At 38.9% G+C, this 15865-nt stretch overlaps 2 protein-coding genes across 2 annotated transcripts in view; one reads left to right on the top strand and one right to left on the bottom strand.

Moving 5' to 3' along the window:
• Positions 1-3172: 3172 nt before the first annotated feature.
• LOC104214691 (amino acid transporter AVT3C-like) lies at positions 3173-5042 on the top strand. Its single transcript, XM_009764400.2, has one exon. The coding sequence runs from the start codon at positions 3510-3512 to the stop codon at positions 4785-4787; it is 1278 nt and encodes a 425-aa protein (XP_009762702.1). The 5' UTR covers positions 3173-3509; the 3' UTR covers positions 4788-5042.
• Positions 5043-5560: 518 nt separating this feature from the next.
• LOC104214692 (uncharacterized) overlaps positions 5561-15865 on the bottom strand; it is a 32220-nt gene continuing 21915 nt past the window's right edge. The window contains exons 10-13 of the mRNA XM_009764401.2: positions 15193-15261; positions 7275-7605; positions 6983-7103; positions 5561-6682 (exon numbers count right to left, since the gene is read on the bottom strand). Coding sequence (XP_009762703.1) covers positions 5885-6682; positions 6983-7103; positions 7275-7605; positions 15193-15261 — 1319 coding nt within the window. The 3' untranslated portion in view covers positions 5561-5884. The remainder of the gene's footprint in view (positions 6683-6982; positions 7104-7274; positions 7606-15192; positions 15262-15865) is intronic.

The raw sequence follows: 15865 nt of genomic DNA, 5'->3' as shown, positions 1-15865 counted from the left end.
AACTATCACATACTAATTTTAACAAATAAGAGCCATCAAGAAATTATAAATTCTTAAGTCATGGAGGAAATATCAAGTATAACTGGACTCCGAGAAATATCATGCATAATTTATGCCGGGGTCATATGGTCCGATCCAGAATAGTGTGTACACTGCCGAGGGTCGACCGCGTGAACTATAGATGTATCTATTATATTGCCAAGGCATTCGGACCGATCCACAGGAAGAAAGAATACCCTACGAATTTCGATTAATAGCTACTACATAAGAATAATACTCAAAGAAGGTATAATCCCCACCAACATTCAAGTAACCCACCAAAACTCAAATAGTGAAGCTCAGTCTTTATAAATCATTTATCCAATTTCAAATATAATTTAAGTAATTAAATTAAAAATTTGGGTACAAATAATACAAGTAATGCATTGTAGAGTCCTAAAACTATCCGGACATAAGCATTATTTTTAGTTGTCACGACCCAAGTTTCCCTCTGTAGGATGTCGTGACGGCATCTAGTCTCTAAGACTAGGTTATAAGCCTAACAATTTACGGAAAGAACTGAAACAACGACTAAAATCTAAACATCAGCATATATATATATATGTGTGTGTGTGTGTGTGTGTGTGTGTGTGTATGGCTTATGTAGATCAAATATGATGAATGGGATTGTTGCACTCCACTCGCCTCCAATGCGGAAGGCTGTCGTCGAAAAGTTTATGGACTGGATTCAGTCAGCCTCATGACATAATCAGAGTGAGGCTTTGGTTACCAGCAAATGCTTCTCCAAAGGCGACCCTCTCGAGTTTTCGGTTGTTTCCTATTCTATTATTTATTCTCGCATGCCCTCTTTCTTTTGTCTGTCTGATAAGAAGTTAGTAGTGAATCTCCGCCCTATATATATATATATATATATATATATATATATATATATATATATATATATATATATATATATATATAGAGAGAGAGAGAGAGAGAGAGAGAGAGAGAGAGAGAGAGAGAGAGACCTCGGCATGTACAAGTAAATCTGCAACTCAGAGTAAGAACAACTCCCAAAATCCAGTAGTTATATGTCACAAGTTTTAAAGGAAATACTAAATATCTCTATATATCAGAGTCTAAAGAGGATAAGGAAAACAACATAATAAGGATAGAGGGGGATTTCGAGGTCTGCGGACGCTGGCAGATATAGTTTGAAATCTCTAAACAGTAGCACAATACTCTACTATCGAGGCTTATAAGATATACCTGAGTCTGCACAAAAATATGTGCAGAAGCGTAGTATGAGTACATCACAATGGTACCTAGTAAGTGCCAAGCCTAACCTCGGTAGAGTAGTGACGAGGTCAGGCCAGGGCCCTACTGGAATATAAGAAATAAGGCAGAAGGTGAAATGATAAAAATAAATGGCCGATTAATGAAATAATAAGAATGTACGAAAAAGCAGCAGCACGAAAAACAAGAAGACAATTACAACACGTAAGGGAAACACACATCTTACAAGTTAAGGAATAACAAAATGAAACAGAGGGAGCAATAAATATAGGATCGGGGATAATACTCTCAAAATGACCGGTCAGGTCGTTATATTAGCTACGTGCGAACTCTCGTCACATCGTGTACACGTAGCACCCACAATTATTAGCAACCAACTATTTATAGCACCTACGGGGATAATTTCCTCTTATAAGGTTAGGCAAGAGACTTACCTCATTTTAAAATCCGCTTTTCGGTCCACAATTCACACTAAAAGCTTCAAATCGGTACCATGCAATTCGAAACTAGCCAAATATTGTACAAATTAATCAATATATGCTCAAAAGTTTATAATTTAACTATTAGAGTAACTACCCAACCCAAATTGGAAGATTCCTCACTCCATGCCCCAAGCCCCCGGGCCTACGTTCCCGGATTTCAGAAATATTTTGTAAATAAATATTACTCATAACCTCACGAACACAAATATATAATTTCTACCCAATTCCATAATTATTTTCATGGTCTAATCCCATTTTTATCAAAACCTAGGTTTTCTCCAACTAAATCCTATAATTTTCACAATTTATATGTAAAAATCTACTCAAAATCCATGTATTAAACTCACATTAAGTAGTAATTACTTAACTTACAATGATGGGTGAAAAATCCCACTCCAAGAGCTCCAAAATCGGCTAACCCAAAGTGAAATGAGAGAAAATGAATCCAATCCCCGATTTAAAACAAGTCTCTACCTAGTTGACCCTTCTTCGCGATCGGGGAAGAAGCCACGCGATTGCGAAGGCAAAGTTGGCCTAGGCCCTGAGATCCTTCATCGCGAACGCGAGGGCTCTCTCACGTTGAGACTTTTAAGAGAGCCTCCTCGCCCACCATAAATGATTGATCATACGCCTTCTGATCCGTGTAACTCTTCTGTGTGGACTGTCTTGTGCGAATTCGCTCCTGAATCAACTTTACCTTCTCCAAGGCATCCTTCACTAAATCAGTGTTATATAACCTAGCATCACCGGGCTCAAACCATCCGATGGGTGAATGACTTCGCCGACCATATAAAGTCATCTGTTGTACTGTTTTAGAGAGAATTTGAGTTAAGAGACTAATCCAAAAAAAAGAAAGTGATATATATATATATATATATATATATATATATATATATATATATATTATAAAATGACAATCTCCTCAGTATATTTTAATCATCCCATGAAAATGACAATCTCCTCAGTATTAACCAACTCATAACAATCATTTCATTATTATATCCCCTATAAACAATGCTTGCATCATAATTTTCGCGTATCTAATGTGTGAACTAACTTTTAGACAAGTTGAGATTTTTGTTATGTACTAGGTGGAAGAAAATTGTGATAGGAATTAGGTCACACTTGTTTGTTTCTGCAATCTGCAATAGTATTTGTGTATTGATGCTCATACTACGTGCATCTTGCCCGTCACTTTATAGCCTTTTAGGTTTGTATATTCATCAAAGGAAACTTGTTAAACAATGGTCTTTTTCAATATTTTAAAATTATGTAAAATATTTGTTAATGAATAATGATTGAAAGTTGAAACAACTTCATATGACCGACCATCTGTCTTTTTTCACCAGAAACCAAAACTTATTTTGACCACACAAAAAAATAAAAAAATAAAAGCCGTGCACAGATTTCTTAGCTCCATAAAATATCATTGTCACTTTCAAAGGTTTTCTTTAAATGGTCTCTTGATTTTTTCTCTCGCTTGACGAAAAAGTGTACATCTATGCAGCTTCCACCGCCATTTTCTCCTCCTCAAAACTCCCTCTGAACCCCAGAACTTGGCACTTTGAAACATTGAAACAAACTTCAATTATCTTTCTTTCATCTGTAATAACTGAAATAAACTTAAAGTTTCTCTCTTTGATCTGTAATAACTACAATTTCTTCACAGTTTGAGTAATCTAAATCAATAAAGTTGTAATCTTTACTGGTTTTTTGGTCACTAATTTGGATTCTTGATTTGAACTGTGAACTATGGGGTTTGAGAAAGACAAAGCAAGTTCATCATCCCATATTCTGCAAATCCCAAGAGAAGATACACCACTTTTAGCCAACACCCAACATCTTTCTTCACCTTCCAAAACTTTTGCTAATGTTTTCATAGCAGTAGTAGGAGCTGGAGTTCTTGGTCTTCCTTATAGTTTCAAGAAAACAGGATGGGTAATGGGTACTCTCATGCTTTTATCAGTAGCAACTCTTACTTGCTATTGTATGATGCTTCTTGTTTATTCAAGGAGAAAGCTAGAATCCCATTTCAAAGTTGCCAAGATTTCATCTTTTGGTGATTTGGGATATGCTGTGTGTGGATCTGTAGGTAGATGTACAGTAGATGCTATGATTGTTATGTCTCAAGCTGGTTTTTGTATAAGTTACTTGATTTTCATAGCCAATACATTAGCACACTTATTCAATTATTCTGTTACAAATCCAAGTCCTAAAATCTTGGGGTTGTCACCTAAAAAAGTGTATATTTGGAGTTGTTTCCCATTTCAGTTGGGGTTGAATTCAATCCCTACACTCACTCACTTAGCCCCTTTGAGTATATTTGCTGATGTTGTTGATTTAGGTGCTATGGGGGTAGTTATGGCTGAGGATGTGTTGATTTTTCTAAAGAATAGACCTGTTCTTGAAACATTTGGTGGGTTCAGTGTTTTCTTCTATGGTCTTGGTGTATCTGTTTATGCTTTTGAAGGTGTTGGGATGGTCTTACCTTTAGAAGCAGAGATGAAAGACAAGGAAAAATTTGGGAAAATCTTGGGTTTGTCAATGGCTTTCATTTCTTTGATGTATGGTTCTTTTGGAGTATTGGGGTACTTTGCCTTTGGGGAAGAGACCAAAGATATAATCACAACCAATCTTGGGAGAGGATTGCTTAGCACATTAGTGCAAATTGGACTTTGCATAAACCTTTTCTTTACTTTCCCATTAATGATGAATCCTGTTTATGAAGTGATGGAAAGGAGATTTTGTGAAGGGAGATACTGCTTTTGGTTGAGATGGATTGTGGTTTTGGTAGTCACTTTAGTGGCATTAATGGTGCCAAATTTTGCTGATTTCTTGTCACTAGTTGGGAGCAGTGTGTGCATTGTTTTGGGGTTTGTGCTACCTGCTTTGTTTCACTTAATTGTATTCAAGAAAGAACTAGGATGGCTTGGTTTGGCTTTGGATTCTGCACTTGTTTTAATGGGTGCAGTTTTGGCTATCTATGGAACTTATTCTTCCATGCTGGAGATCTTTGGAGTCAAAGCATAAAGTTGGCTACTTGCTTCCTATTACAATTTAATTGAATCATTTTATATATTTATATATATATAATCATGTACTCTCTGGTTTAGGTTGAGTTCAAATTACTCCCTAGAAGAGGTGGATCTAGGGCGGGTTCTGTTGATGTGTACATATAATAAGATCACATCTAGATTATGGATTCTCTTTGAGGATAAGTTTTCCTTTTTGTTCCTACCTTTTTGTAGTAAATTTTCTTCAACAAACGGTCATTAATATGTCTTACTGTTTATGCCATGGAGTGAGTCACAGTATTGTGCCTCTTTTGTTCTCTCAAATAATAGCGGAAGATGATACAATGTGATTCATTTAGTTTTATATGACTTGCAATGATAGGCAGAAGTTAATTTCAAAGACTAATAATTTTCTATTTTCCCTTTGAATTTAACGCATTCATCGAAAATGTTTCTGCCTTTTTCTTTTTTCAACCAATCTCTTCGGTTTTACTTGCCTGTCGAACCAAATTTGACTGATTAAAGAGACTATAAGAGGGTTGCAGTTTCCTGTCTTAGTTTAATTAAGTGTAGCCAGTTCCAAGCTCGAATTAAAGAGAAAGGTGGTGATAGATCATCACCACAGGCATGATGAAACCATGATGAATGTTTTGAATACTAAATTAGAGCGAAACTGATACCTATGATTTATTTGATCCTACCGCAAATCCTCAACTTTATCATAATAACTGACAATCAAGTGGATACAAATCACTCTCGAACCTAAATAACTCTAAACTAGGAACTGACTGAAAAGAAAAGAACATTATTACATGTTTTATACATTGAATATGGGTGAATGCAACAAAAGCTCAGCTCACCTTTAAACAACAATAGGAGAGAAGGAAAAGGTCAAAATACACCCCCTCCCCCACCCCAAAGAAAAATGAAAGAAAAACCCAGCTAATGAGAAAATATTAGATAATACAACTCTTCGTAACACTCATGCCACAACGAAAGACTAGCTAATCACAACCAATTCACTATCCCTACAACCAAAAGAACAGACCAAAGACAGCTTTAAATAGAGGGGGGAAACGAGACCATATGCGAGCAAGGAAATCCATTACCACATTAAAATGCTTTCCAACTATCAGAATCTCTCTTTGGTGTCTGACTCCCCACTGATGTCTTAAATGGTTCATGATGGGACCCAAATGGATCTGCATCATCAAAGGATGAGAAACCATGACCATAATCTGTGTCACGGGTGCTGCCGATAGAATCAAACCTTGATAGTGACTTTTGAGGGGGAAAGAGCCCAAAATTATAATCAGAATCTGCCGTGCTGCGAAATGAATCAAACCTAGCGAAGGAGCCACGCTGCTGGGACGAACCATTATCATACTCAGAGTCTGTAGTGCTGCGCATCGAATCAAATCTTGAAAACTCACGACTAGCAAAGGGGCCACCATCGTGCGTGTTGAAGGAATCATATCTGGAAAAGCTGCTCAAGGGCTCCTCAGACATATCACTAGATCTTCGAGGCGTAGAACTAAACATAGGTGTGCTTGGAACCGAGTCAGCGAAGGCAAATGGACTCTTTTTCTGGAACGTGTTATCCGCAAGTGGGGAGCCACCTGCATTATAGGCTGGTGTGCTAGGAACAGAATCAAAGAAAGGACTTTGCCTAGAGAACAAGTTGTCTGCCTGTGGGACTCCAGGGTTGTAAGTTGGGGTGCTTGGAACAGAATCAAAGAATAGGCTTTGCTTTGGGAACTGGTTCTCTGAGTAACTGATCCCACTATTGTAACTAGGGGTGCTAGGAATAGAATCAAAAAATGGGGTTTGCTTCGGGAGTGTGATACTGGAATTTGTGGAGCCCGTTTTTATAGGCTTTAGGCCCCAGTCATCATCATCAAAAAGAGAATCCTGCAATACCGTAGAAAATTAGCAATATAATAGGCCCTTCAACTAAGCCAATGACAGATGAAATATTTCAAGCACCACAGATAAGCCGAAAATTGTCTAGACCAAAATGCAGTAGACATGCAGTGACAACAAAAAGGCATGCAAAGGATGCTAAGGCCGAAGAAATGTTGGTGCCCCGGAAGATGCTTTTCCTATAACCTAGTAATTGAAAAAGTGAAAGAACGAACATCTGATGTATCCATTTACCTTTTTCTTTTCTTTTTTTCTTATAACAAAAATGAAATAGATGTATCCACTTACCTTAGAAGCAGAATTGAAGTCCCACGCAGCATCTGCATCACGGCCTGTATCAAATGCACCCCAACCAGATTCATCAAATTTTTTGTCCCCAGAGAACACAGACTCAGTCCCCCAGCGTTCACTGCACTAGTAAATTATTCAGAAGTTCAGATTTCTAAGAAAAGCTAACAGTTTAGTTCTGAATCCATCAAAGAATATGATTGAATAATAGAATAGGTGGCACATTATTTGGAGAATATAACACCATGAGAGATCAAATCACCAAAAGAGAAGAACAAAAACAACACATTACCTTTGGGCAGCATGGGGTGAACCATCAAAAGTACTGTCCCTCCTATTCAGTGATTCTTCAAATTCTTTTGACGGGCTCTCAACTGCACTACTCCTGGTTGGACTATCAGCTGGACTTCTTGCTGAATGGGCAGCCTCCGCATCACTCTCTCTAGCTTTTACTGGGCTTGGTAACTTCTCTGCCTTTGCATCAGTGCCAGCATCGGCAGATGATTTTCCAGTATCATGGTCATTCAAAGAAGATGCTTTCTCCCGGACCAATGGGGTTTTTGGTTTAGGAGGGGCAATGACATTTTGTACATCAAGAGTGAGCTCCTTCACAAATGTGAATTCTGAGAAGGACAATTATTCAACAATACAATGAGTTCAGAATTTCGGACAACTTGAAAAATATTATTATTATTATTATTATTATTATTATTATTATTATTAATAACAATAATAATATTATTGCTACTAATGTGGGATATTGCTACTAATGTGCTATGCCCTCTGTGAAGCTGAGGATGAAACAAGAGAACACTTATTCTTTGTGTGAATATTCCGAAGAAGTATGGAGCAGGCTACGGATATGGCAAGGGAATATCTAGGCAGCCGAATGAATGGTCAATAGAGCAAAGTTGGGCAGAGACATATGCAAAAGGGAAGAATGGGAGTGCCGAAATATACAGAATTGCTCTAGCTGCCTGTGCCTACTATATGGCAAGAAAGAAATCTCACAATCTTCCAAGACAAAAGGAGAAATGCCGACATCCTCATCAGGATGATAGTGCAAGATATACATGCTCGGGGGGGGGGGGGGGGGGGTTGCAATGTGAAAGTTGCTGGCACAGCTGAAGACATTGAATTGGTATCCTTAGTTGTAATGGTGTTGTCCACTGGTGCTGGTTAGAATAGATTGCTGTTTAGATGAGCTTGTAGTGCAGGTTTTTTCTTTTACTGAAGCTTGAGTCGGTTATCAAGTTGTTAGAGAGTTAGTATGTCATAGTGTCCCACATTGGTAGGGAAGGATTTAGTACTATTTGAACACCCTATATAAATAAGGCTAATAAAAGACACAAATGTATACAAGAAATTCTTTCTTCCCATGTCTTAGACTCTCACATGGTCTCAGAGCAACCGTAAGAGACCTATCGCTGATCACTTTGTTTTATCGGCATTCTACTCCTAATCTATGTATTTATCTGGTGGCATATGTTGACGAAATCGTTATTGTTAGAGATAGCTATGTAATTGTCCCACATTGGAAGAGGAGTAGTATCCCCTTTGTATAGAGTAGCTATAAATAGCACCTCTTGTATTGCATCACATACAATATATCAATATATCATATTTTCTCCCGTACCTTCTCACATGGTATCAGAGCTATCGTGAGAGATTTATCGTTGTGCATAAATTCCAGCGATTCCGGGAAGTAAAATCAGTCACCGGAACCCTTTTTTTCCGGCGACTTTCAAAGTTGTTTTGCATCTGCTTTGTCTCGGTCAGTGTTGTGCACAAAATCCAACACTACCACAAGAGTAGTCACTGTCCGGCGACCAAATCCCAGTGAAAATCTCCGGCGGTACTGTAGCTGTCCAAAGAAAATTTTCCGGCGAAGTTCCAACGTTGCGTGGGCCACCTTCCGGCCATTTTTTGGCGACGACTCTTCAGGACAGATTGTTTCCCTTGCAATTCCGAGCCTACCCATCCAGGTTACACCAAATTCCGACCACTTTTTTATTTTTCCGGCGTGAATAGTGATTTCAAAAAGTTGACTTCCGGCCATTTTTTGAAAAAGTTCCTTCAGAACAGTTGGGTCTTCTGGTAATTCCGATCCTACCCCTACTGTTTTTATTTCATTCCGACCACTTTGAATATTTTCCGGCTGCAACAGTAACTTTCCAACTGCTACAGTAGTTTACTATTCTGGTTCAGTGTTCCTTACTCTATTTTCAGTGGATTACAGTTGATTATTTCTCTTATTTGGTAATAATTTACAAGATGTCTTTGGGAATTGATGTTTTTGGGTCTAAAAGCATGAGTTCTGGAAACTCTAATGTTATGATTACCTCGGAACCTTTAATGGGAGGTTCAAACTACTTAGCTTGGGCTTCATCTGTCGAGTTGTGGTGTAAAGGTCAAGGTGTGCAAGATCATCTGATTAAACAGTCTAGCGAAGGAGATGAAAAGGCGATAGCGCTTTGGGCAAAAATTGATGCTCAATTATGTAGCATCTTGTGGCGTTCTATTGATTCTAAGTTGATGCCTTTGTTTCGGCCATTCCAGACATGTTATTTGGTTTGGGCAAAGGCTCGTACGTTATACACTAATGATATATCTCGCTTCTATGATGTGATATCACGGATGACAAACTTAAAGAAGCAAGAATTAGATATGTCTACTTACTTGGGTCAGGTACAGGCAGTCATGGAGGAATTTGAGACATTGATGCCAGTTTCTGCTAGTGTGTCAAAACAACAAGAGCAGCGACAGAAAATGTTTCTAGTTCTTACACTCGCTGGACTTCCTCATGATCTTGATTCAGTACGAGACCAGATTTTGGCGAGTCCGACTGTCCCTACAGTTGATGAATTATTCTCTCGATTACTTCGCCTTGCTGCAGCACCAAGTCACCCAGTGATTTCATTACAGAAACTTGATTCCTCTGTTCTTGCATCCCAGACAGTGGATGTTCGGGCATCTCAAGCTATGGAGAATAGACGAGGAGGCGGTCGTTTTGGGAGATCTAGACCCAAGTGTTCTTATTGTCACAAACTTGGACACACTCGCGAAATGTGTTATTCCTTAAATGGCCGTCCACCCAAAAATGCCTACGTTGCTCAGAGCGAGACTACAGGTAACCAGGGCTTTTCTGTATCTAAAGAAGAATATAATGAGCTCCTTCAGTATCGAGCAAGTAAGCAAACATCTCCACAAGTAGCCTCAGTTGCCCAGACTGACACTCCTATTGCTGGTAATTCTTTTGCTTGTGTTTCCCAGTCTAGTACTCTTGGACCATGGGTCATGGACTCAGGCGCTTCTGATCATATCTCTGGTAATAAATCACTTTTGTCGAATATTGTATATTCACAGTCTCTTCCTACTGTTACTTTAGCCAATGGATGTCAAACTAAGGCACAAGGAGTTGGACAAGCCAACCCATTGTCTTCTATCACCCTAGATTCCGTTCTTTATGTTCCTGGTTGTCCTTTTAGTCTTGCATCTGTTAGTCGTTTGACTCGTGCCCTCAATTGTGGTATATATTTTATTGATGATTCTTTTATTATGCAGGACCGCAGTACGGGACGGACAATTGGTACAGGTCGTGAATCAGAAGGTCTTTACTACCTTAACTCGCTCAGTCCTTCCACAACATGTCTAGTTACAGATCCTCCAGATCTAATCCACAGACGTTTAGGACATCCGAGTTTATCCAAACTTCAAAAGATGGTGCCTAGTTTATCCAGTTTGTCTAGATTAGATTGTGAGTCGTGTCAGCTTGGGAAACATACCCGAGCTTCCTTTACGCGTAGTGTTGAGAGTCATGCAGAGTCTGTTTTCTCCTTGGTTCATTCTGATATATGGGGTCCTAGTAGAGTCAGTTCAACCTTGGGATTTCGTTATTTTGTTAGCTTTATTGATGATTACTCAAGATGTACTTGGCTTTTCTTAATGAAAGATCGTTCTGAGTTATTCTCTATATTCCAGAGTTTTTGTGCTGAAATCAAAAACCAATTTGGTGTCTCTATCCGCATTTTTCGCAGTGATAATGCCTTAGAATATGTATCTTCTCAGTTTCAGCAGTTTATGTCTTCTCATGGAATTATTCATCAGACATCTTGTCCTTATACCCCTCAGCAAAATGGGGTTGCAGAAAGAAAGAATAGGCACCTTATTGAGACTGCTCGCACACTTCTAATTGAGTCTCGTGTTCCGCTGCGTTTTTGGGGCGATGCAGTTCTCACAGCTTGTTATTTGATTAATAGGATGCCTTCATCTCCCATCAAGGGTCAGATTCCACATTCAATATTGTTTCCCCAGTCAGCCTTATACCCTCTTCCACCTCGGGTTTTTGGGAGCACATGTTTTGTTCATAACTTAGCCCCGGGGAAAGATAAGTTAGCTCCTCGTGCTCTCAAGTGTGTCTTCCTTGGTTATTCTCGTGTTCAGAAGGGATATCATTGTTATTCACCTGATCTTCATAGGTACCTTATGTCAGCTGACGTCACATTTTTTGAGTCTAAACCTTTCTTCACAACTGATGTCACTTCTGCTGACCACCATGACATATCTGAGGTCTTACCTATACCGACTTTTGAGGAGTTTAGTAATCCTTCTCCACCTTCAACCACAGAGGTTTCACCCATACCAACTTTTGAGGAGTCCAGTGTTATCCCTCCTAGTTCCCCAGCCACAGGAACACCACTCTTGACTTATCATCGTCGTTCGCGCCCTACATCAGGCCCATCTGGTTCTCGTCCTGCACCTGACACGGCTCCTACTGCGGATCCTGCTCCTAGTACACCGATTGCACTTCGAAAAGGTATACGGACCACACTAAACCCTAATCCTCATTATGTTGGTTTGAGTTATCATCGTCTGTCATCTCCCCATTATGCTTTTATATCTTCATTGTCCTCGGTTTCCATCCCTAAGTCTACAGGTGAAGCATTGTCTCATCCAGGATGGCGACAGGCTATGAGTGACGAGATGTCTGCTTTACATACAAGTGGTACATGGGAGCTTGTTCCTCTTCCTTCAGGTAAATCTACCGTTGGTTGTCGTTGGGTTTATGCAGTCAAAGTTGGTCCCGATGGCCAGATTGATCGACTTAAGGCACGTCTTGTTGCCAAAGGATACACTCAAATATTTGGGCTAGATTACAGTGATACCTTCTCTCCAGTGGCTAAAGTGGCATCAGTTCGCCTTTTTCTATCCATGGCTGCAGTTCGTCATTGGCCCCTCTATCAGTTGGACATTAAGAATGTCTTTCTTCATGGTGATCTTGAGGATGAGGTTTATATGGAGCAACCACCTGGTTTTATTGCTCAGGGGAGTCTCGTGGCCTTGTATGTCGCTTGCGTCGGTCACTTTATGGTCTAAAGCAGTCTCCTCGAGCCTGGTTTGGTAAGTTCAGCACGGTTATCCAGGAGTTTGGCATGACTCGTAGTGAAGCTGATCACTCTGTGTTTTATTGCCACTCTGCTTCAAGTCTATGTATTTATCTGGTAGTCTATGTTGATGATATTGTTATTACGGGCAATGATCAGGATGGTATTACTAATCTGAAGCAGCATCTCTTCCAGCACTTTCAAACTAAGGATCTAGGCAGATTGAAGTACTTTCTAGGTATTGAGGTTGCTCAATCTAGCTCAGGTATTGTTATTTCTCAAAGGAAATATGTGTTAGACATTCTTGAGGAAACAGGGATGACAGGTTGCAGACCTGTTGACACGCCGATGGATCCGAATTCTAAACTTCTGCCTGGACAGGGGGAGCCGCTTAGCGATCCTGCAAGCTATAGGCGGCTGGTTGGTAAATTAAATTATCTCACAGTGACTAGGCCCGACATTTCTTATCCTGTGAGTGTTGTAAGTCAGTTTATGAATTCTCCCTGTGATAGTCATTGGGATGCAGTTGTCCGCATTATCCGGTATATAAAATCGGCTCCAGGTAAAGGATTACTGTTTGAGGATCGAGGTCATGAGCAGATCGTTGGGTACTCGGATGCTGATTGGGCAGGATCACCTTCTGATAGACGTTCTACGTCTGGATATTGTGTTTTAGTAGGAGGAAATTTGGTGTCCTGGAAAAGTAAGAAACAGAATGTAGTTGCTCGGTCTAGTGCAGAAGCAGAATACCGAGCAATGGCTATGGCAACATGTGAACTAGTCTGGACCAAACAATTGCTCAAGGAGTTGAAATTTGGTGAAATCAGTCGGATGGAACTTGTGTGCGATAATCAAGCTGCACTTCATATTGCATCAAATCCGGTGTTTCATGAGAGAACTAAACACATTGAGATTGATTGTCACTTCGTCAGAGAAAAGATACTCTCAGGAGATATTACTACGAAGTTTGTGAGATCGAATGATCAACTTGCAGATATTTTCACCAAGTCCCTCACTAGTCCTCGCATTGATTATATATGTAACAAGCTCGGTACATATGATTTATATGCTCCGGCTTGAGGGGAGTGTTAGAGATAGCTATGTAATTGTCCCACATTGGAATAGGAGTAGTATCCCCTTTGTATAAGAGTAGCTATAAATAGCACCTCTTGTATTGCATCACATACAATATATCAATATATCATATTTTCTCCCGTGCCTTCTCACAGTTATAACTGGGCAATAATCAGGATGGTATTACTAATCTCGTGCAACATCTCTTTCAACACTTCCAGACTAAGAATCTGGGTAGATAAAAAATATTCTTTAGGTATTAAGGTTGCTCAGTCTAGTTCAGATATTGTTATTTCACAAAGGAAATATGTTTTCGTCATTCTTGAGAATGATGGATTGCAGACTCGTTAACACTCCAATGGATCCGAATGCTAAGCTTCTGCCAGGACAATGGAAGCCTCTTAGCAATCCTGCAAAATATAGACGGCTGGTTGGCAAATTGAATTACCTCAAGATATAGGCGGCTGGTTGGCAAATTGAATTACCTCACAGTGACTAGACCTGACATTTCCTTTCCTGTGAGTGTGGTAAGTCACTTAAAGGACTCTCCTTGTGATAGTCATTGGGATGCAGTTGTCCGCATTCTTCGGTATACAAAATCAGCTCCAGGCAAAGGACTACTATTAGAGGATAGGGGCCATGAGCAAATTATTTGATACACAGATGCTAATCGGGCAAGATTACCTTTTGATAGATGTTCTACGTCTGGATATTGTGTTTTAGTATGAAGTAATTTGGTCTCTTGAAAAAGCAAAAAGCAGAATGTGGTTGCTCGATCTAGTGCAGAAGCAAAATATCGAGCAGTGGCTATCGCAAAATGTGTAGTTTGGATCAAACAGTTGCTCAGAGAATTAAAAGTTGGAGAAATCTGTCAGATAGAACTTATGTGTGATAATCAAGTTGACATTCATATTGCATCAAATCCAATGTTCCATGAGAAGACCAAACACATTGAGATTGATTGTCACTTCATCAGAGAGAACATACTCTCAGGAGTTATTGTTACAAAGTTTGTGAAGTCTAATGATCAGCTTACAAATATATTTGGAAAAATGACAGTGTATAGTCACTCTTAAAATAATAGCCAAAAAAATGTATATTTTTTTATATATATACATTCTGTAGGTTATATACAAAAACTATACAAATTTTATACACTTTTTCGGCTACCAAATATAAATAGTTTCTGACGCGGGCTAAAACTGATAATACCCCCAAATATTTTCACTCAGTCCCTCACTGATCCTCATATTAGTTACATATATAACAAGCTCGGTACATATGATTTATATGCACCGGCTTGAGGGGGAGTGTTAGAGAGCTAGTATATAGTAGTATGTATAATGTCCCACATTGGTAGAGAAGGGTTTAGTACTGTGTAAACACCCTATGTAAATAGGGCTAATGTAAGACACAAATGTTTACAAGAAATTCTTTCTTCTCATGTCTTAAACTCTCACACAAGCTTTAGGGGTTTTTGCTTTGTAGGTAAATATTTTCTCCCTGGTAATGAGATCTTACTTACCCAAAAAAAGAATTAATAATTAATAATAATTATAATAATAATGATGATAATAATTTTTTTTAAAAATGCACAAAGCAAAGGGAGGAAAAGAAGATGATCCGGTGGTCTCTATAGGCACTATGAAAGTCAAGTCTTTTAATCTAAAAATGATAAGCTGATAAGATGGTCTCTGGACCACTTTGGAGGCACTTTGAATGTTTGATTTTAAAATGACGTTTACAGCGTACCTTCATCATCAAATTTATCCCACGCTCCATCCCAGTCAGCTGCCCCCTCTTGGATGCCCGGTTGCCAACCTTTACAATTATTACTAATATATCAGAAAGTATTAAAAAATAAGCAATGAAAATCAGAGAAGCTTAGGCAAAAAAAAATACAAGAATCATCAAAATGGCATGTTATCCAGGGGCGGAGCTACGTACTAAATTTAGGTGCTTCAGCACCCATTAAACTTTACACAACATAGGTATAGTTATATAAGAAATTTGAGGCATCTGATATAAAAGGAAAAGAAAGCACCTACCAACCAAAAAATTAAGTAGTTACGACACATCAAGAAAAATTAAGCACCCACGAACATAAAATCCTGGATCCGTCACTGATGTTATCCCATTTTCCCACCAAGGTACAGACCTTTAGATGAACACACACAGCTCTTCGACATCAGAATTAGTCCCAACTCATGATCTAGATGCACATGATTTAAATATAAAGGTATAGGTCTCTTTAGAGATATTGAAATATATAAATACTCCTTTTAACTTGTATACATGCCACATATTACATTCTCATACTATCAACAGGTTTTTATTTTTATAATCAACAGGGTAGAAAACTATAAAACTGGAAGAAATCCTAATGAAGCCAGCAAGAAGTTAATAATGATACCCCCAATTAAGT

Source organism: Nicotiana sylvestris, chromosome 2 (genome assembly GCF_000393655.2).
Source record: "Nicotiana sylvestris chromosome 2, ASM39365v2, whole genome shotgun sequence".
Taxonomy (NCBI): domain Eukaryota; kingdom Viridiplantae; phylum Streptophyta; class Magnoliopsida; order Solanales; family Solanaceae; genus Nicotiana; species Nicotiana sylvestris.
Note: the sequence above shows the minus strand (reverse complement) of the source record. Positions and strands in the feature narration are given on the sequence as shown.

Coding starts and splice junctions, on each gene's coding strand:
- LOC104214691 (XM_009764400.2), top strand. CDS start 3,510: ATGGGGTTTGAGAAAGACAAAGCAAGTTCATCATCCCATATTCTGCAA.